Source organism: Pholis gunnellus, assembly GCF_910591455.1.
Source record: "Pholis gunnellus genome assembly, chromosome: 11".
NCBI lineage: Eukaryota > Metazoa > Chordata > Actinopteri > Perciformes > Pholidae > Pholis > Pholis gunnellus.
This window is the reverse complement of record NC_136538.1, coordinates 24,003,345-24,025,465: the sequence shown is the minus strand read 5'-3', so window position 1 is coordinate 24,025,465 and position 22,121 is coordinate 24,003,345. Positions and strand designations below refer to the sequence as shown.

At 40.8% G+C, this 22,121-nt stretch overlaps 1 protein-coding gene across 8 annotated transcripts in view; it reads right to left on the bottom strand.

Annotated features, from left to right (window-relative positions):
- Positions 1–3,505: 3,505 nt before the first annotated feature.
- Positions 3,506–22,121, bottom strand: part of nckap1 (NCK-associated protein 1) — a 27,723-nt gene continuing 9,107 nt past the window's right edge. Inside the window, exons 2-31 of one of the 8 annotated variants that reach the window (XM_079168484.1) lie at positions 21,198–21,308; positions 18,824–18,916; positions 18,673–18,729; positions 18,460–18,602; positions 18,285–18,375; positions 17,685–17,822; positions 17,471–17,519; positions 17,220–17,376; positions 16,716–16,772; positions 15,948–16,044; positions 14,912–15,018; positions 14,688–14,820; positions 14,075–14,156; positions 13,563–13,621; positions 13,256–13,401; positions 13,027–13,162; positions 12,672–12,791; positions 11,964–12,103; positions 11,734–11,865; positions 11,062–11,280; positions 10,184–10,314; positions 9,971–10,068; positions 9,593–9,686; positions 9,108–9,190; positions 8,778–8,858; positions 8,544–8,658; positions 8,282–8,398; positions 7,259–7,368; positions 6,862–6,951; positions 3,506–5,885 (exon numbers count right to left, since the gene is read on the bottom strand). In XM_079168484.1, coding sequence (XP_079024610.1) covers positions 5,769–5,885; positions 6,862–6,951; positions 7,259–7,368; positions 8,282–8,398; positions 8,544–8,658; positions 8,778–8,858; positions 9,108–9,190; positions 9,593–9,686; positions 9,971–10,068; positions 10,184–10,314; positions 11,062–11,280; positions 11,734–11,865; positions 11,964–12,103; positions 12,672–12,791; positions 13,027–13,162; positions 13,256–13,401; positions 13,563–13,621; positions 14,075–14,156; positions 14,688–14,820; positions 14,912–15,018; positions 15,948–16,044; positions 16,716–16,772; positions 17,220–17,376; positions 17,471–17,519; positions 17,685–17,822; positions 18,285–18,375; positions 18,460–18,602; positions 18,673–18,729; positions 18,824–18,916; positions 21,198–21,308 — 3,303 coding nt within the window. In that variant the 3' untranslated portion in view covers positions 3,506–5,768. Of the gene's footprint in view, positions 5,886–6,861; positions 6,952–7,258; positions 7,369–8,281; positions 8,399–8,543; positions 8,659–8,777; positions 8,859–9,107; positions 9,191–9,592; positions 9,687–9,970; positions 10,069–10,183; positions 10,315–11,061; positions 11,281–11,733; positions 11,866–11,963; positions 12,104–12,671; positions 12,792–13,026; positions 13,163–13,255; positions 13,402–13,562; positions 13,622–14,074; positions 14,157–14,687; positions 14,821–14,911; positions 15,019–15,947; positions 16,045–16,715; positions 16,773–17,219; positions 17,377–17,470; positions 17,520–17,684; positions 17,823–18,284; positions 18,376–18,459; positions 18,603–18,672; positions 18,730–18,823; positions 18,917–20,447; positions 20,502–21,197; positions 21,309–22,121 lie in introns of those variants that run through there. The other 7 variants (XM_079168488.1, XM_079168485.1, XM_079168489.1 and 4 more) reach the window with 7 other exon arrangements.

Genomic DNA, 22,121 nt, shown 5'->3' with positions numbered 1-22,121 from the left:
TTTGGGCCTGAACGCTCAGGTGACATTGGAGTCAGTTGGGCAGTTGGATGAGTAACATATGTAAATCAGTTTTTTTGATAGTTACATTGTATGAAAGAGCACGCGTTTCTACATTTTAATGAAAAAAATTATGTATGAGAAGTGAAAACTGGGAGTAATTTAACATTTTAAAGAAGAGAGATGTCACACACTCAACATTGCGACTCTATTTGACTTCCAGGAAAACGTTGAATATTTAGTAAATGTATTAAAGATATGAACACTATATCTAACAGCAACAGCGTCCTAAATGTGTTGAAGATTTTGCTGTTTGAATGAAGTTTTAAACTTTGAATAATATGGAGCTGCAGAAGAATAATAAGCAAGAAGAACATTCATTTAAATGTGGGAAAGTTTCCTGGAATATGTTGAATATATTCGTGGAAAGTATAAAGGCAATGGACACTAAAAGGAATAGAAATAATCTCATTGTGTTGAACATTTTGATGTGCGGACTCAGTTTCTACGTCGAAGAATGTGGACCTATAGTTAAAGCAGCGTACGAATAATAAAAGAGAAGAGGAGGAATCAAGTTAGTTGTCGTAAAAGTCTGATGGTTACCTAAAAAATTGATTAGTAGCATTGGGACAACCATTAAGAGATTAAAATAATATGGTTAGGGTAAGATGACGTAATGTTTTTTGTCTGCATTACACTTCCTCACATCTGTGTGACCCAAACATTAAGAGATCACCTCAGTCGCTGCATCAACAGCTGACATGCCTCCTGTTTGTGAATGAGTGTGAGGTTTGTGCAACATGTGGCCCAGTGTTGTTATCACATGAGAGGCAACATGTCCCCAGATGGGATGCAATGAATGGAAGGGGGGAAGAGACACAAATGTGATTCATGAACACTGGTTAAACGCAGAATCTACCGTTGTTTCGTCAGACCTATGACAGTTTTATGTGTTTTTTCAATCCATCAATACTTCCTTTTAAATCTTTGCATTAGAGGGACTTCTTTATTTATTTTTTGTAAACGTCCTGAAGTATTTTACTTAATGACTGTGTTTAAGTACACGTTGTGTTTAGGATGAGTATGTCGTTTCATGTTTTCTCAGATTTTACAAACGCAGCTTTGTGTTTAATTTCTTTCAGTTTATATCGATATAAAGGGCTTGATTATAGACATCTATATCTATATATAATCATTAATCCATTCATTCATTTTAGTCCCATCTGTGTGTGTAGGGAAGCTGAAAAGTTCTGTACCCGAGGAAGATGAGGAGGAAGCCAACCTTCAGGACGACTGATTCAGGAACGAAATCTCTGCACAAAAGAGGCGGCTGATCTTTGACGATCTGGACAAACCGACGGACTCTGGCGTCCATCTTGAGCGTAGCACCTACAAGAACCAGACATCGATCAGTGGGATTGTTCATGGACACAACCGTTAACGTTTAGTTAGAGTCAAACCGGCTTCACTCTTGGACAGGACCCAGATCACTTAGCACATTCACTTCAACATGACTCCCCTGATGTCTAACCCCAAATATCATGCTCATCAACATTTAAATGTACCTTTGTTTGCCCTGTTTTTAGTTTATGAATATGGTGAAAGCATAATCCAACAGTTAACCTCACAGCCGCCATTTTAACACTTTTGGCGGGAAACTCGTGAACCCTGAAATAACTTGTTCTAATGCTGTCAGTCAACGAACTTTGACGTCATTATCATTTCAAAATACACGCACCGAATCTGAAAGTTTAATTTTTTATTTGTTCTGCTAGCTAACTACTACAGTTTAGCCAGGATAGCTAGCTAGCAATGGTTAACCACACATGCTAGTTAGTTAACTGAAACTAGGAAGAGCTAGCTAGCAATGGTTAGCCACACATGCTAGTTAGTTAACTGAAACCAGGAACAGCTAGCTAGTACTTCATTGTCAGCATTAAGTGTCAGTTTACTCTAAACTAAATCAAAAATAGAAAAAAACAATCTTTACAGTTAAAAACAGTTTGACATTTGTTTCTGAACTAGCTAATTGCTAGCTTGCTAACTACATACATGACTGAAGAAATATCGCAGGTATTTTCAAGGTTGTTTCCCTCCCCACATTTTCATATACCTCCATTCTGTGATCAGGAATTTGCAGCTAACACCTAACAATATACTTATTAAATAAAAGTAAGTAATGCAATAAAAACTGTTTAGCTCATTAATGTGGATTCTGAGGCACTGTAGCCTAGAGTCATTTTCCAAAACAGACATTTTGACAACGGAATTAACATTAACGATGCCAGCACTCAATTGGTTATCATTGTTATGAGTTTTTTCCTTCGGTCAAAATATCTGCTGTTAAAAAAAAGTCAGTTATATGAATCAGATTACTTCAATGTATTTTTGTTGAATCAATGATTGTTTTTTATCTTCGGTTCCTCTGTATATGCAGTATGTAATCCTGTTTGTCACAATAACAGCAATAAAATGTCAGCATTGATTTCTATACATAACAGATAATAGGGTATAAAATGTGTGATATTGCAATGTCTTAAGATTACGACAACTTCTCCGTCCTTCCAGTATTATTATGGTATTAGTTTTGTTGTAGTCCCCCCTGGTGGCTTCTGTAGGACACTGTAGTGTTTTATAACTCTCAGAAACAGTAAGAACATTTCAGTGACAGATGCCAGGGGAACAAACGATTTTGTGTAAAGCCTAAAATGAAATAGTTGATAATGACGTAATGCACAGTGGAAATGTAATTTTACAAGCAAGGAGTGTTGGATTTTTACCATTTATCCTGTGGCTTTTATTAATTAAGAGTGTTGACAGATTTAATTGGTTTACAAAATCAACAGGACCTTAAATTTGGTGAATAAGACTTAAGTTTTGTTTTGGAATAGTCCCTCTCTTTTAGAGATCATGTTCCAGGACATATTTTTAGTGACGCTGTAGCTGGTATGACAGACAGATCGGACAATAAACTAATATTCTCCCCTCAGTGGAAGTTTGACTAAAAGACAGGCAATCTATGGCAATAACTTGTATATGAAATCCTCTTACGTGTGTAGAAATTAAGAAAAATTGATTATAGAATATAGCAGCCTAAATACCTCCACAGACTACTAATTGAACGTATAATGTGTTATACGTTTTCAGGGAACACTGATAGATAGATGGTCTCGTAGTTAATTCTCAGCTATAGGAAAAATAGGATAAAGTTTAAATAATTTTCCAGTAAAACAAGATTTTCCAGGACATTTCTCTCACGCGTTTTCTTTGACTGGAAAAATGATCAACTGTTTTCCAGGTTTTCAAGCACACTAGGAAACCCTGTTTTAAGTGACTAATGTGTAAGCAGTCTGTTGATATAGAGGATCCAACAGGGTTAAACCGATGGCACTACTTACTTTATCATCTTATGAAGTGTTGTACTTACCATGTTCTCACTTCACATCTCAGCCGAGGCCACATGCACGAACCACCGTCACACACTCACAGCTCAGGTCTGACACAGCCCTAAAGTTTAAGTTTTTATTCATTAATTTAAGTTACACGGAGGAAATCAGGGACACACACAAAAAAAAAGGTTAGAAAGAAAAACAGCAATCATTCCACATCAAATGGCAGAATGTTTCCATGGATCTGTCTTCACACGCTTATAATGCACACTACCGACTACAATACACGTCAGAAATAAGACTTGTGATCTACTGTAAAGTGCAGACACGTCGTTTTAGTGTATCCCTGCTACATACTGCAACCGCTGCTTCCAGATGTTAACAGGCGGGAGCGTACAGTCCTGAATAGTATGCAGTACGAGCGTTTCAGACAGAAGCTGGTGTTTGAGATACATTAGCAGAGGGCTGGCATGAAGGGAGCATGGTGTGTGTGTCTCATTACGTAGCCCTTGCAATGACTTGATTGACAAAAACAAAATATATATAAAGCAGACCGCACTTTGTAAAAGTCACCCGCCTGTCCTAAAAAGGGTCCCGTACAACCATTGCGAAAACGTAACTGCTAATACGGAAAGTTTATTGAAGGATGCCCATCGACCACAAATCCAGTGAAAACATCACCAAGAGTGTATTTATATATACATTTATTTTATTGTCTTATTGCAGCTCCAGGTTTTTTTGTAGACTTTCACAGGTCTGAGATCAATTAGGATTTTACTCGTTTCGCTGTGGAGGAATTGGTTAATTGAATTGCTCCTATTAAAGTTAAATACTAAGACATCTCTGTAGGTGGTGGACCCTCAACAGCTGCTGTTAAGGTGCCTTTGAGCAAGGCACTATCCCCCCGCCCCCACCACCACCACCACGGATGGTTCAGTAGGGCCTGTTGGTAGCCAGCACTACAAGACTGCAAATGTAAAAATTAAAAAACACGGAAAAGCAAAAGTTTCAGTGAATCATTCTGAAAGAGAACTTATAAATTATCGCCGCTGTTCATTTCTACTTTACAAAAAAAGAAAAGAGTAGCACCTACTGGACCTCTACTTAATCAGAGTTGACTAACAACAGCGTACTGAAGGTCTTCTGGCTGCTCCGTGTATAAACCGTAGTATTACCGCAGTACTTTTTTGTGTTTTGTGTTTTAAAGTTTGTTCCCGCTGAAGAAGTTCTTGTGTGACCCCCCCCCCCCACGTTCTGTTAACCAAGCTGCCTGCAGACCGTCTCATCATCCAAACCGTCCCCGACACTTAAAAATGGCATTTTCTTTTTCACCCATTAATACCCACTCCACCACTTCCAAGCCCTGATTCACAACTTTTAGTGTCAACACATTTGGCAAAATAGTCGTCATCGATGACGTCGTCATCGTGAAAATAACAAAAACATTAAAAAAAACAGACGAGTTCAGTTCACATCAAAGTAGAATACAGATATTATATCTTTACCCACAAAAAGTTCAAGTTACGACTAGCTTGAAAAAAGAAAGAAAGAAAAACATCACCATGTTATACAAGAGTGTGTGCATGTGTGTGTGTGTGTGTGTTCAAAATGTTGAGAGATTAGTTTGTAGTTTATCTGCTTAGGATGTCTGTCAGTGTGTGTAGAGAAGTATGTAAACTTACATGAACAAGCAACATGTCTTTCATTATCAACACAGGAATCTTCCTCCGTAAAAGCAACAAAATAAAAGTCCACATCACATCGTTTGCATTCCCAAAGTAAGCATCCAAATCCATCACCACATAGAAGTTTGTCAGCCGGACACTAAAAATCTCAAATCTTTCATTGAAAAAAAAAAGAAGAAGAAAAAAATATTTTAGTGTCAACTATATATATACTATATATTTATATTTTTGTTCTTTTATACCAACCAAACATATGGTATATTACGTGTTGCTGTGGTCCCTGGCAACGTCAATGAAAAAGTACAATGATTAAAATAAAGACACTGATCCCCCAACTTCATCCAGCTAGTGTGTGCGTTTGTTCATTTTTTTAATGTCAGTGTCTTTTCCTCGTCTTTGTGCACTGAATTGTGGGAGTTTTTCTACCTTGTTTTGGTGTTTATAGTGTATTGGTTCTGTATTTAAAGAGAACTTGTTTAGTGTGTCAACATTTTAGTGTACATGTCACACGCGGATGCTTTTTTTTTATTGTCGGAATATTAACATTGAGGCATTGTAGGCATAGTTTAGTGTGTTTAGTTTGTATTTAGTGTATGCCGTTAGTGTGTATTTGTTGCTGGGTGTGCGTCTAAATACGAGCTCTGACGCTCTGACCGTAGACGGCACGTTAGGCCTTCGCTGTGTGTTTAGTGTGCGTCTACGCGTTAGCACTGATGCTCTGTTTGTAGACGGCGTGGTAGGCGTTTCTCAGCAGGACGTAAGGGAAACAGGACTCCAGCAGGTCCATGGTCAGGAAGGGAGACTCCTGCACAATCTGAAACACAACAGACCTTTAGATAACAGAAATATGAATAACTCCTGATGCATCAGTGGCAGAACCATGTTGGGTCACTCTTCCACGTCATCAACATCATTAAGCAACATTTCACACCTAAACTGTTAACTTAGTGCAGTTCATTAGCCTGTTCTGTGGATGTTTGATCAGTGCTGATGGTACATGTAGTCCACTGAAGAAATACATTCCCCAGTGTGTGATGTATTGACCTGGTAGACATGCCTACGTGGACCAGGATGCATTGCGCGTGAGCGGCGTTTACGCCACGTTATTTTGTATAAATAAATATTTTTACACCTAAAACTTAGAAATGCAACCTTCTGAATTCAACACTCTCTCTTACACTGAACTTAAGACGGGCTTAACTTGCCTCTTAACTCATCTTAAAACACACTTCATTCAAACTGGACAGAAAGTAAATAAAACTCAAACATGTCTTAGTTAGTCTTTCCTCTCTTCTAACAATCAGTAACTCTAGTTTGGTCAAAATAAATCCTTAATTCACAGAGTAAGAGGAGAGCACATGCTCTCAATCCTCCTTCAAACGCAGAGCATTAAAAGCATACAATGACAAAAGTCTTGGTTGTCTTTTAGTTCATCTTCAGGATAAGACACCAGAGACAATAAATATACACAGAAGAAGCATTAAAGTGCTGCATAAACTACTGTTAGTAACCATTAGATTTACCCAAAAGGGTTCTAGTGATGCACCGATGAATGAGTTTCCTTACAGTCTGTAAAACATCACCTGTACTCCATAATGTAGATATATCTTTCCCTGGTTTGGACCAAATGACCCGAACTCTCTCTCTCTCTCTGTCTCTCTCTCTCTCTCTGTCTCTCTGTCTCTCTCTCTCTCTCTCTGTCTCTCTCTCTGTCTCTCTCTGTCTCTCTCTCTCTCTCTCTCTCTGTCTCTCTCTCTCTCTGTCTCTCTCTGTCTCTCTCTCTCTCTCACCATGTCCAGCAGCAGGTAGACAGATTCTCTGTTACGTGTCGTCATCTTGTCCGTCTCCTGTCCGATCTTCAACAGGCTGGATGAAGCCAGCTACACAGACACAGACACATGTTTTATAACCTTCTAAAATGTCAGCAACAGGAAATGTAAAACTGCTGCGTGTTAATATCAACTACCTTTATGCAAAAGTATTAAAAAAGGGTGTGACTTGATTATAACATTAACGTAGCAGCAGTATCTCTGATACATCCTGGCATCTTTTTTTAAACCAGCTGCAACAGATCGCCGCCATCTGGGATCAGAATAGTGTCTTTGTGGTCACGTACTCCTCCAACAACTAACATTTTTAATAAGAACATAAGCATGCGTTACAAAAACTGAGGTCTGTTGATCTTACAGCCAGGAACTCTTTCAGGCGGTCCTCTATGCTCCCCTTGTGGATGGTGAAGAGAGCAGCAGCGATCTGGTTGATGGCCTTGGCCAGGCAGTGGATGTTGTTACAGTGGCCTGTAGGGGGCAGCAAACACACACTGTTGGTGAGCGATCAAGTGCACATCATCTGTATTTGATAATCAATTAACCACAGCACAATAAAGAAACTGGAAGTACCAATTTCAGCGGGGGAAAATATGGATTTCCTGTTTTTGTATTTCATGCAAATTAAGTGCGTGTGAGAGCTGCATAAATGTGAATTTAAAAGTGTGTAATTGTAAGTTCAGACAGCGAGTGTGGCTGCACCGGCGCCGTGTTTCGAGACGCGCAGCTGCAAAACCAATCGGTGGCCGATATGCGGTCTGCATACTAACAATGGTGAAGCCCATTACAACTCATTATCCTTTTCAAATGTCCCTTATTAACAACGCCGCCTCTCATTTCAAGGTTGTTAAGAGGCAACGTCTTGATGATTCATCCTTGAGTGACAAATCTCTCCGATACCTGAACAAAAAGCTTCATTTAACTTCAGCGCTGTGGCTCTATTTGCAGGTTTATTTAACTCAATAAATCATTTTTTACATGCAACAAATGAGGTTAAACGGGTCATAATAGGTAAACTGACCTTTAAAAATGTATTTATAATACAACAATTTATAAAAACGTGCATAATGAAGATGATGATGGAGCTCTTGTGCACACAAATGAATCAATCTGAGGCCACGAGGTCGATCTCATTTGCATAGAGAACAGTCTCATGCCACTGATGCAGTAAATTACGTTTCCTACAATGTGTGTTATCTTCTCCTGCACTGCTGTCAAGCTCTGGATAAAGAGCTCGTTATTTTCTTTATTTATTATCACAAGTTATTACGTTATTGCAGAATGTGTGGCCCAAAACATGATGTAGTTTGACAGTGTATTATAGTTTAAGCTCTGAAAAGTATAACCTGTGAATACCAGAAAATAGCACCGCATGTTGGATTACCTTCTATGGCGGGGCTGTACTGTGACATCACGTTGCTGGCCAGCGTCGGCAAAGAAACGGCCACAAACACCATCAGCAGACAGGCGATCTTATACTCCTCCTCTGGACTGATGTTATCTGCACCGACACAAGCACACGACCTCCTTTCAGACATGGAATATTCTATCTACAGTGACCAGGTGCTCATTGAGAACATGAGACAAGACATTAAACTGCCATCACATTACTGTGAAAGCAGAGAGGAGCTCCAGAATCAGATCACCTTTCTGCATGCGTGTCTCACCACTTTTCTGCGAGGACAGAGCCACCACGAGAGCCGGGTCGATCTCACAGGGCAGACCTGCTGCTGACGACAGCTCGTAGACATTCATGGCCACCTGGAACCAGAGCAGAGAGTCATGCATACGCATGAGGAGGGAGAGAGAGAGCGTTGAGTCAACACTGACATTGGGTGGAGAGGTTACTCTATTTCTATGTGTGTGGAAGCGTGTTTCACCTTCATGTCTGTCTCTCTGGGAATGTGGTCCTTGAAATCCTCCACTGAACTGACGAGGAAGGGAATGTGACAGGATAACACCTGCAGAGAGAGAGAGAGAGAGACGGACCGGGAAGAAATATTAAAAAATAATCAACAATGTCACATTTACGGTGCTTTTATGTCCAACTGTATCCATCTACAGTATATGCATTAAGAATAAGAACGTGTAGAGTTTCTGCATTCCTGATGCCACTGGGGAGTTTGTTCCACTAGTTTGGAGCCACGACGGGACTTAGTGTGACCATCAATCATACCAATGTGGTGTGTGTGTGTGTGTGTGAGTCTTACATCTCTGAGGGCCTCCTGAGCCAGGGAGCGGAAGGACAAGATGACTCCGATGATGGTCATTCTCTTCAACACACTGTCCACAGCTACAAACGCACAACAACAGTAAATATCAAACCATCCAGCAGGAAATTCATCCTTCATTTGCTGCTTTCATTCACAAGCAAATTAAGTTTTATTATGTTTTTACGAGGCTTTTGTTGGTGCCGTTGTCTGCAGAGTGTCTGCATTGACTTCTACTCGTCTTTCAGTGAAGTCTGCTTCACCACCAACTATCGATATCTCTACAAGTTTACAACAAGTGAGAACAAATCTTTGACAATAAAGTACAAATCAATGCTGGGACGCTTCACACGGACATGAAACAAGTCAGGACAGCAGCGAAGGAATGTGACTCTGTTTGGAGTTTGAATGTTAAACACTAGCTGTCAAACGGTACAAAGCAGGTGTGTGTGTGTGTGTGTGTGTGTGTGTGTGTGTGTGCTTACAGGTGAGTTTCTTGAACAGGGCGGCCATGTGTTCTGGTTTGTCAAAGCTCGTCCTCATCTGGGTCAACACCTCCATGTTTTCTACCACCAGTTTCTACATGGAGACAAACACAGTTAGCATTAAACTCAAAAATCATTCTTAACTTCATGTTTATACAGTCAGATTATCCTTTTCATTTGTATATTTTAAAGATCTTAGTGTTGAGGCCTTTATTCCTCATATTAGAGTTCTGATTTGTTGTATTATTATTATTTATTCCTGATAAATAAAAGTAGCTCAGCATTTATCAAAAGCAGTAAAAATACAATAGAATAAAGACATACAACACTCTTTTATTTTGTATGTGTGCTTATATCTATGTGACTGTGTAAACATACCTTCAGCTCAGCGACCTGTGATGAGATGTGCCACATCAGACTCTCGCTGAGGAACTTCATACCGTACGGCCCCAACAGCTCAGACAGCGAACGCATCTCTGTGAAAACACACAAAACAAAACACAAAAATCACTACAAACACGAGTCATCAGATTCTTTAACTACAACTAAGAGCAGTCATCAACAACATCGAGTGTGTGTGCAGGTCAGTACCGGAGATGTCGGAGTATTCCTCGGCATTGAAAGTCAGCTCGTTCTCCGTGGGCAGGTTGACGAAGGCCTTCATGGCGGGGAAGTAGGCGATGTGTCCGTTGCTGACCTGACGGAGCAACGTCTCCAGGTACCTAACACACACACACACACACACACACACACACACACACACACACACACACACACACACACACACACACACACACACACACACACACACACACACACACACACACACACACACACACACACACACACACACACACACACACACACACACACACAGTACTTTCTCAGTGTCGATCGCGTGTCCCTTTGATCAGCGAGTCCATATCAGGAAAATCACCTTTTATAAATAAGTAGTAATCATGTTGCTAGATGTCACTTTAAACCTTCTGTGGGAGGTTTCTGTGCTAACATGAAGCTCAGTGAACGGAATAGCTCAACCAGGAACAACACACATTGTATATAATGTTTACTTCTGGCTCTCTGGTCCCTGAAGAAGTTTTCTACCAAATGGACTTTGACGCCGGCTGAACATGGTATTGTAATGGTAATATGTATGAGAAGCCTTGTAACCTACTCTCCTAAACTTATCCCCCAAATAAAAATGAGAAACACAGTCTGGAAACTTAACAGTAAATGAAAAAACATTCCTAAAATGTCGGTGCCTAAGAAAGCAAAATCTGGTAATTAGTTGTTTGTGCTGTGACAGTATTTTGTACAACAATACAAATGATCTCCTTCTGTCCGGTAATACAAATGAGGAATTAGTTTTATCGGTGTTTGTGATACAAAAGAGTTTCCAACAAGTGTTGCTTGAGACTCGACAGTATCAGATTACAACTGATCAACTGCCGCGGCTCCTGTAAACGTACCAGTTGGTGTACAGGCTGGTGATGGTGGGCTCCCCGTGGCTGTCCAGGTGCTGCGTCTGCTGCAGGAGGACGTTGTTGAAGACCCGGGTGATGTCGATGGTGACGTAGTTCTCTATGGACTGAAGCACCGTCATGTAGGCCCGCACGCTGGTCAGCAGCTCGCTGGGCTTGGCTATCTCCTGGGTAGCCTGGTTGTACATAGTCATCCCCACTATGGACCTGCAGACAGACGTTACGATGGACGTTTAGTAAAAGCACATTTAACGCCTCACAAACTGCAGTACTGACATCCTGCAGAGGATAAACTGTATTTAAATACAAGGTGAGACGATGTAACCGTCAACTCTGTTGACATAAACAAGTAAAACTAAACTCTTCTTCTTTGGTGTTGTGAATCTTTTGCAGATGCTCTCTTGTATTTCCCTTTTAATCACTGACACCAAACTTACTGCCGTTTGTAGTGATGATGATCTAGAAACTGTTGCTTTTAGTATTCATCGAAGGCCAAATGTCTCCTAGTTAATTAACTTTAAAGGTAGATAAAAAGGCAACTAGGGCTCTTAGTCTAAATCTAAGTTTCTTATTGATTAAAGGAATCTTTGTAACTGAACGGGACAGAAATAAGCTCCGACGGTAACTCCGAGTGTTTGATCTGCGTGTGTTTGAGCTTACTTGGTGAATCGGATCTCCAGGTGCGAGGTGAGGTACTCTCTCGGTGTGAACGTGTGCTCCCAGACCGCCAGGTTGGGAACATAGTTGATGGAGAAGCAGAGTTCAGAAAGTGCTGTGTGGAGTTTATCCAGACTGTGGAGGGGGAAAGAAGGTCAAGATTAACTCAATAAGATACGATGATCTGTGTCTTTGCAGCATCAAAGAGGAGAAAGTTTGCGTATTGGACTAACTTGGTGACCAGTAGTCGGTTCTTCCTCATGCTCTCCACGCCCGGTTTCTCTCTCTCCGGCTCGCCCTTCTTCCCCGTCGCCTTCTTGCTCTTCTTGTTCACCGCCTGGCTGATAGTTTTCGCACAGTGTTTGGGAAGCAGCTAGAGATGGAAGAGAAGAAGAAGATTAGCCAGACGGTGGAGGGAGAGAGAAAGAAAAGGAGACAGGAAGGGATAAACAAGAGATCGAAGGAAGAAGGGAAGACAGATGGAGAAAGACCGATTATTCACGGCCTGGCTGATGTTCTGAGTAAAAAAGTGGAGCTAGCAGACTGATAGAGATCAATTTAAGAGGCTTTTAACTACAAGCATCAACAAAGGCCTCAACACATTAATGTGACAGCATGTAATATTATGCAAATGGCCAGTTGTTTCTGCCAAATCTTGTGACAGAAAGTTTGTTAGCATAAGAAAACTTTTAAGGACTTTGTCAAAAAAAAAGAAGAAGCCGTTGACACCTTTAAGTTTGCTCTTCTTTGTGATAATCGGTACAATAGCGGAGAGTTAGATGAGAAGATCGATACAACCGAGAGGCATCGATCTCCTCATCCAGCTCTCTGCAAGATAACGAATGATTGCACTTCCCAAAATGTCAAAGCATTCCTCTAAATGGGCTGCCTCTGTGTGTGTGTGTGTGTGTGTGTGTGTGTGTGTGTGTGTGTGTTCCCACCTGGTCGCTGAGTGTACATTGTTCGGTGCAGATGTCAGTGATCAGGTTTCTGGCCTGTTTGGCCATTTCATCCAGAAACATGTTGCACAACGAAAGGCTTCGATCCCCTATGTGGTGACGCTGTGGAGGAGGAAAGAAAAGTCTTTGTTGTTATCAACGTATTGTTTATTGTCGGAAAAATAGACTTGAAGCGTAAATAAAGACACAGTTGAGACACGAGTCTGCACGGAGCCGGTGCAAACAGGTGCATATTTAAAAAGAGAGCGTAAAAATAGCGTCCGACTTGCTTGCGGTCTAGACGGAGGGTTAGAGAGCGTATCTATACGTGTGTGTGTGTGTGTGTGTGTGCGTTTACCTCCTCGGGACAGAGCTCATGTGTACAGGACATGAAGTGTGTGCAGAGCAGAGGGAAGCAGATGGAGTGTCGGCTCTGGGAGGGAAGCTCCAAACACTGCTGGAACATCTTTTCAAACGCACGGCTGTAGAAGCTACTACCACAAACACAAACACACAGGAGAAGATTAAATACGGGACTAACACATACTTTATAAACATCAAATGTATTACAAGGGTCTGCATCTCACCAGAAAATAGACAGGTCCGACGTCTCCACCAGCATCTCCACCAGAGAGTCCACCATCTTTGTGTGGAAGATGATGGTGTTCATCATTTTGCCGAGCTCCTTGTGATCGGCAATACCAAGACTGGCTTTAGAGACGCTGGTGTAGGCCTACAGAGGGGAGAAGTATTGTAAATATTAGAGATGCTTTGGTACTTTTGTTGTGCCGTAGCTTTAAAAACATTCAGTGAAACATGCAGACTGTGTTCAGTAGTCCTGAACATTCCCCTAGTACGAGATAAAGAATTAAAGCTTTAGATCTGTTTGCACACCTGCAGTCTGAACCAGTCCAGCCTCAGTCCTCTGAAGTCAAACACCTCTCCATCCTCCACTACAACACAACAGACAAGATTACACTTCATCCGTCTCAAAGGAAACGATTGATTAAAAGATAACAAAGGAAATTCACTGATACCAGTTAAAAATAGAACAGCAATAAGAGTAAGGTAAATATAGTAAAACAATTCAGCTAAAATATAAAAAATACAACATCACAAGAGTAAAAACAAGAGTAAAAGAAGTACTAGTGAAACCAGGGCCTAATATAAACTAGAATAGAAAAGTAATAACGTGCACGATATTGGGAATAATATTGACGATGATATTGAAAAGTATAAATAATATAATCAAAATCACACATTTATAGCCAAGTACCTGTATCACAAGCACTTGTAAAATTACTTTAACTACCAGCTTTACTACTCTCAATACTTCCACTGTGCTGTACTTCTACAATGACGCTACTCCTCCTCTTTTTTTCAGTTTAGAAGAAGTAATGGTTCACCTTGTTTGACACTGAGAGAAGTCATAGTGTTGACAAATGAAGACATGATTATAGACTCGTCCTCTGGACACACGGACAGGTTCTATCAGAGAAAGACAGAAAAACGGTTAGAAAGACAAGTGCAGCGTGGAAAAACCTTCTAAAATGTTACGTTTTATCTGCATGCAAACAGCAAAAGAGGCGGCAACCTCCGGTTCTGCTGAGTGAAGCTAACGCTTCATGTCTTAAACCTGCATTCTATCTAATGTCCACCAGGGGGCGACTCCTCTGGTTGTATAGAAGTCTATGAGAAAATGACTCTACTTCTCTCTTGATTTATTACCTCAGTAAACATTGTAAACATGAGTTTATGGTCACGTCCACTTCTTATATACAGTCCATGTTTAAAGGTAATGTTTTAGCTTAAATTAAGACGGGGAAGCAATAATTAACTGTAGTTAAGACAGCTGCCAGCCCTCATTATCATATTTCGTCTCTACTTTCTATATTTCTATGTGTTGTATCACATAGAGTTCAACATGGTGGGCACTGAAGCTACATTGTGGAAACCCTGCACCCTGTCCTGCCTCTAGATTTTGTTTAAGAGTACATTTATGTGTGCACACGTTCGTACCTGCACCAGTTCATTCAGCACCACGGCATCAAAGCCGGACAGGTACTGGACGTAGTATCGCTGCATCACCGGGCCGTACTTCCTGACGTGAGCTCTGAGCTCCTCCATGTAGAAGATCAGCTCTGCTATGTGTCTGTAAACGCACACACATCGACAGATTTAAGTTCAGGATGTTATGGTTGTGTGAGGTGTGAACAGGTGTGTGTGCGTGTGTGTTTGCGTACTTGTCTATGAAGTCATCTGTGCTTTTCTTCTGGATGTTGTCTGCGTGTCGAAGCAGCCAGATGATCTCGTCACGTGCAAACGACAGCGCCATGAACACGAACAACGCCTAGCGGGAACAAAGGAGGCGGAGATGGATAAATATGGAGGGAAAGTAGAGAGATATTTAGATGTTTTTAAGGGAAATGTCAGATAAATAATTCCAAGATAAATTACCAAGAGCAGTTGGTAGCGAGCACTTTCTCACAGTCTCTGAACCAAACATGCAATATGTTCATCTAATATATTCTGTTTTACATTTATGAGGGTCTCCATCTGCCAGAGGAACATACAGGGTTTTTAAGGTGGTAAAAATCTGTCTATCCTGATAAACTGCATTATTTAAGGTGGTATTGTATTGTTTTAAGATAGTATTGTGTGTTACATTAGCATCAAATATTCCATACAGGATCTAAATCACACAACAGAGCGGAGTCAAAATAAAAAGGAATATTTAAGTTGAGACTTTCAATGTTTTAAGGTGGTATTTAACTGGATATTGTGCGTAACAGTTGTCTTACATCTGTTTATGTTGTCACAAGGTTTTCATGCTGGTTTCTCTCAAAGAGACTTTTATCTGGTTAAATGGATGAAATGAATATATTAAATATAATTGTAGGTCCCAGTGATCAGTGTTGGTCGGTTTGAACTGTAGCCAGCTCTGTGGGAGCTAAACAGAGGGACTAAAAGCTGCTTAAGGTGGTATTTTAGTGTTAAGGCGGTCTTCCATTAAGTCACTATAATCTTCTCTAGAGCTGACGTGGAAGACTTGTGTTTATATTTGAGCATGTGAAGTTATTTTGTACATTTGTATTGTGTTATTGAAGTAAAAACAAAAAACTAACTAGACCTTAATAAGGTTATATTTTACTTTTTAAGATGATACTAACTTAGGTATTGCTCACCCAGGTCATTCAGTAGTGTTCATCTACAATTAAAACTGAATCTAGGGTTATTTAAAGGTGGCATTTTGCTGTTTAAGATGGTATTTTGTGTTACCTTAGGACCTAGAAGTCCGGGTTGATCGGCTAAAACAGTGGCCAACTCCTTCAGAGCCGATCGGAGGAACTTGCGTCTCTCTCTGTGCATGGAGCCTCTGCAGAGACACAGAGCAGACAGAGGAAGTCAGAGCACAGTCATCATGATTAAATAGTGTTTTGACACTTTCAGGACAATCCTGCAAGAGGATAAAAGTACATAGATGACAGTGATGGCACAAGAATGAGAATGAAGATGAAAGGGGAATACGTAATGAGGATAAAAGCAGAGATGAGACGAATAAGGGAGGATAAAAAAAACTGAATAAGGGATGAAGAGAGGAAGAAGGGGAAGCTTCTGTGTGAGACTCCCAGAGAGAGACAGAGAGAGAGAGACAAAGAGAGAGAGAGCGAGAGAAGAGAGCGAGAGAGAGACAAAGACAAAGAGATAGAGCAAGAGAGAGAGAGAGAGAGAGAGAGAGAGAGAGAGAGAGACAGAGACAGAGACAGAGAGAGAGAGAGAGAGAGAGAGAGAGAGAGAGAGAGAGAGAGAGAGAGAGATAGAGACAGAGAGAGAGAGAGGAGAGAGAGAGACTAAAGCAGAGCTGAAATGATGGTTAAAGATTGGAAGCAGGAACATAAATCAATAAAACAGAGAATCTGGGAAGTGAAATAAATCCTAAAATGTGAAATATGTTTTGTGTTTGTGAGGAACAAAACGCAAAGGTTTGATGAAAACCCCAGTTGGGATGCGAAGAAGAAGAGATGAGTAGAAACACGATGTACGTACGCATGAGACAGGGCCTGTTCTTTGCACTCTCTGATGTCATTGATGCGTTTGTTGTACCTGGAAACAAACACAAGCAGAGAGGATGTGTTAAAAGTTAAAAGAGCAACGACTCACAGAGTGTTCGTATAATACTGTAAACACGTCTGTGATGTGATTTTCTGTCATTTGAGATTATGGTCTCATGGTCAGGCGGTCAGAAAACGTCTTAAAATGTCTTGTTTTGTCGACCCGACAGTCCAACAATTAAAACATATTCAACTGACTAATGTATGAAACTAAGTATCTTAAAATGCTTCATATCCCTAAAATCTCCACAACCTCATCTATAAAGTTATGTAACTCACAGTAAATAAAACATTAATATTAATACAAGTATTGAAATACTTTTTTTATGTTTTGACGCGCTCATTTTTATGAGCAAAGTGCAAAAAGCATGAATGTGTTGATTTTAGATGTATTTTATCTTTAAATCGGTTATGTGTCCACACATACAGACGCTCTTACCCTCTGATGTTCACGAACAGGTCCTCTGCAGCCTTGTGGACGTGGAACACCTCGTCCCTGAACAGACAGAGGCAGGTGGAGCTCTGCAGAGCCAGCTTCCACAAAGACAACGCCGCAGCGTCGCTGTTCAGCACCGCATGACACAGGATGAAACCAACTGGAGGGAAAACACAGACGGGAATATATGACCATCCAGAGGCTAAAACTAAAAACAAGTTATGTGGAGGGAACAGGGAAACCGTTTTACTTACAAACAATCCACTTCTCCATGGCGTCCAGTGACAGGTATTCACACGGCATCTAAAGACGAGAGACAGAACATCAAGAAGTGCGTACAGGTGAATGGACTAAAGGCTCAGACTCAAGCTCTGTGTTCTAATTCTTTACTACTACATATTGTTTTAAATATTCCCCTTGGAATATTTGGAAGTTTAGCCTTTTTGGTGCAGCGGTCGTGATGCTAACCGTGTCCGACTGTGCAGGGTTGAGCATGGTGGAGGGAGCAGAGATGAGCGAGAGCAGCTGGGCGTTCCTCCACTGGTCAGCGGACAGATTCCTCCTGGGATACACCATCTGGAGGCTGATCAGTGCATCCGACAGGGACTGGAGGAGAGACGGGAAGAAGAGGGTGAGACAGGAGGAAGAGGGAGAGACGGGATGAAGAGGAAGAGACGGGATGAAGAAGGAGAGACGGGATGAGAGACGGGATGAAGAGGGAGAGACGAGACGAAGAGGGTGAGACGAGAAGAAGAGGGAGAGACGAGAAGAAGAGGGAGAGGCGGGAGGGAACAAAGAAGAAGAAAGGAGAGGAATAACTCAGTACTTTCAGTGTACAGTGAGCTTTCTGGTACCTCAGTTCATCAACAAGTATTGCATCAGTCTTTCATCACATTACTGTATTTTTTTAATGAAGTCGATACTTCAGCTGCAGGAACTTGTTTCACTCCGACTGATCTAAATGTGGCACTAGAGGTGCTGTGAAAACTGTGCCATTGTAAAAACAATCACACTGTAAACTTTTAACGACTACCTGGCAGTTTAATAAGAGAGTCAGGTTCTCTTTACCTTTCCATGAGGAACAAACTCCTCCATCAACTTCTTCAAAGGGTTCTCGTAATCCACGATCATCTGGCCCAACCGTGGGTACTCCCGGTCACTACGACACACACACACACACAGTTAGCATAGAGACCATGAACCGTTAACGAGTCTATATTAAAGTGCGTTTCCTTTGCATCACCTGGCTCCGTGTGTCATCTCGTGGGCGTAGTTGTATAGTCCGATGATGGCTTTCCTCTCCTCTATGCGAGACAGTATCGTCATCAGAGTCGTGTACGTCACCACCAGGTCCAGGTAGTTCTTGGTCAGGTCAAAGTTCACCGTCTGACAGGGAACAACAACACTTAATAACAACCATCTCTAAGAAGGGAATGTGAAACCTTTATCCACTTACAATGTCAAAGAAGACCTGGCAGGCGTCGATGGTGTTCAGCAGCTCACACACGTGGTCCTGTTGATGAAGGAGTCAGTTTAAGTATCGTTAGAAGCACTAACACCAGATGATCCTCCACAGTAACCTGTGAACAGTGTTGAATGTTTCTTACCTTGAATTCCATGACATCTACGAAGGTGAAGTAGTAGAGCGCCAGGTTCTTCAGAATCTCTGACTTCTCCTTCTGCAGCTGAGCCAGCTGTTGCTGTAAACACGTTGCATCAAAGATTATATATATATATATATATATATATATATAAATAAACGTATCTGTTATTTAATGTATCTCTCTGTATGACTTCTTGTATTTTGTGTACCTTTAAAGTGTTTGTTTTCATGTAGATGCTACATTTATCAACTAAATAATCAACTATATGAGTTGTGTATCACATTCACAAACTAAAAGCTTTTATTCCTCCTAAAAATACCGGCCGAGTTTAACTCAATTCGGTTAATTGTTTTTCTCCACATTTCACTTTTTTTAAGTGCTAATATCTGCATTTATTACTTTATTCTAACCTCCCTCTCTCTCCCTCTAAAATAAATCTAATTACCGAGTTTCCCTTCAGGGATCAATAGAGTTTATCGAATCTTGTTCAAATTAATTACAGTTTCTCTTAATTTTGACTTAATTTAACAGCAAACTGATATAAATTAGAAACAGCTGCTGAATAATTCAGTGACATTGGAGCTAAAACTCCAGCTTTTCTTTAATGAATCAAACAGAGAGACACAGATGAATAGATACAAAGAGAGATTTAAAGTGTGTGTGAAGTCATTTTACTTTGGTCGAACATTTCCTTCACTTGAAAACAGCAGAAATACTCCTGACCACGGTCTGTGTCGGGTGATGCTGTGAAACTATTCAGTTATTTTTGATCAGAATAAAAGTGCAAAGAATGTAAAAGAGAATAAAACGCTTGACCAAAGTAAAATGTGTCTATCAAAGCAAAGCCAGACGATCCACCCTTTATGTTGTGTTTTAAAGACAGAAGAGAAACAGGAAGTCAGTTAACGAAAGCACCAAAACACAAAACCTTCTTCTGAGCTTCTGGATGTCGTCTGTGGACACAATGACTATAAACTCAGCATTTAAAAGATTCTCACGTCAATCTTTTAACACGCTGGAACGTAAACTTAAGTGTAAAAGCTTAAGTTTAGCGAGTGAGAAGCAGTTTTCTATTTACATGACAGAACGCACACTGTATGTAAATGTGTTTCAGGTCAGAGCTGTAACTTTAAAGATGAAGAGGAGAAAAGTGTGAAGAGAGTGCATCACTGCTGCTGCACCAAGGAGGTATAAACACTGGTATTATTCTTCAATCTTAAAGAATGTGGATGTTGATTGGAGGGTTTCCTGCCCTTTATTCATCATTATAATCATAATAATAATTAACAGAGAAACACAGGAAACTGACAGACACAATAATTCAGTGTATCTGCTCTGTAACACTCCTTAGTGCAGCCAGTCAGCCACTTAAACAGCCAGTCGGTCATCAAGCCCTCTAAACAACTAACAGTTAACCAGGTAGTTAACCAGAGAGTTAACCAGAGTTAACCAGCCGCACAGTCACTCAGTGGATGACGGATGGAAAGTCAAAGCGCTGAGAGGAGGGAAAGTAGAGCAATGCAAACAAAACAAGACTCCAAAATAGCTTTTAAAACAGGTACAAAAAAAAACTTAAGTACGTGAACTAAAATACAAAAATTACAGAAACTTAGATACAAAAACTTACCAAAAAGCACAAGTCCGGATTAAGCCAAGTTTAGCATGCAAAACACAAACAAACACAGAAACAAAGCAGAAAACAACGTAAGAGACAATATTTGCACAGTTATACTGAATAAAGCGGTTAGCTTGACACGCACACACAAAAACACACTATCACATACACACTCTCACAGCTGTTTGCTAAATGACAGTTTGACATAAACACATAGAGGCCAGAAGCTAAGAGCTAAGCTAACAAGTAAAGCTGAAAGAAACATTTGATGAGCAATGACTCGGTTAATTTCACTCAACACATCTGGGCACAGAGAGAAACACACACACACACACACACACACACACACACACACACACACACACACACACACACACACACACACACACACACACACACACACACACACACACACACACACACACACACACACACACACACACACACACACACACACACCTTGTTGTACAGGAGTGAAACTATCAAACAGTGACGTATATCTACGACTAAACACTGCATTACAAATAAAAAATGGGAATCTGCCTGTAGAGTGAACAAACTTAACATCACTTGATGGTTCAGGGTTTCTACTGGAGATGATTTGATTGTATGATGAATATTGTGATTGATAACTAAAATAAATCATCAGTAGCTGCATTTTCCACTCAAAAGGCGACAATTTTCCAAAGTTCTACATGTAGAAAAATAAACATTTCAGTCTAGACATTCAACGTACAAACGCACACATGCAGGCGCACTTACGTTATTGTTCCGTGTCTCCACAGCGGGGAACTTCCTGACAATAAATTTAACCGCAGACTCCAGGTTCTTATCAACCAGATAGGAGGGCTTGGCCTTGGGGTCGCCACATGCCTGGAAAGGAGAAGAGAGGAGGAGGTGAGGAGAAACTAAAACACAAACCACGCCGAGTACACAGCTGTTACTAAAGAACACCTGTACTCTACATCTCAACATGTTTATCTCTACTAATCTAACATTTTCCTTCCTCGTGGTCAGGCATGTTAGATGTGTGGTCATCACTGAGGAAACATTTGAGTGCTCACAGTGAAAACTGGTTTATCTGGTCCAGGATGTGAGAAAGGTGGATGAATATATTGACACCACTTTCACATTTAGTGACGTTTCTCTGGACCGTATTCAAAACATGAAAACGAACACACGCACAAACTTGAATGCAAGTGACACTTTGAAAAGTCAAATTTGCCATTTAGATGCACGACAACAAGGAGATTCCAAAGTTGAATGAAGTTTGGAAGTCTGTGGTTTTCATGTTTGGATAAACCAGCCTGAACTGATCAGAGGTTCTCACCTGAGGAGCTGTGGAGAGACGTCAGGTAGCCGAGCATAGACACCGAAATGATCGTTTAAATACAGATAATACTTATTCTACATGTTGTATCTGCCGGCCCTCATCGTGATCGCATCGATTCGGGAGTAATACATTCAAGCATCTAATAATTTAGCCTCATTTTACGCTTCGCCAGACGTTCTCCACAACACGGAGAGGATGAGAACCACTGAGAGAGTCCCAGTAGTGGGACTGAAGTGTCTCTGAGCCATCACTGGTTAGTACCACTGCATGACGGGCAGAGTGATGGACGGGAAAAATGAAGAAGGGGTTGAATGAAACAGAAGAGGGGGAAAAAAAAAACAGAAAAAGAAAAA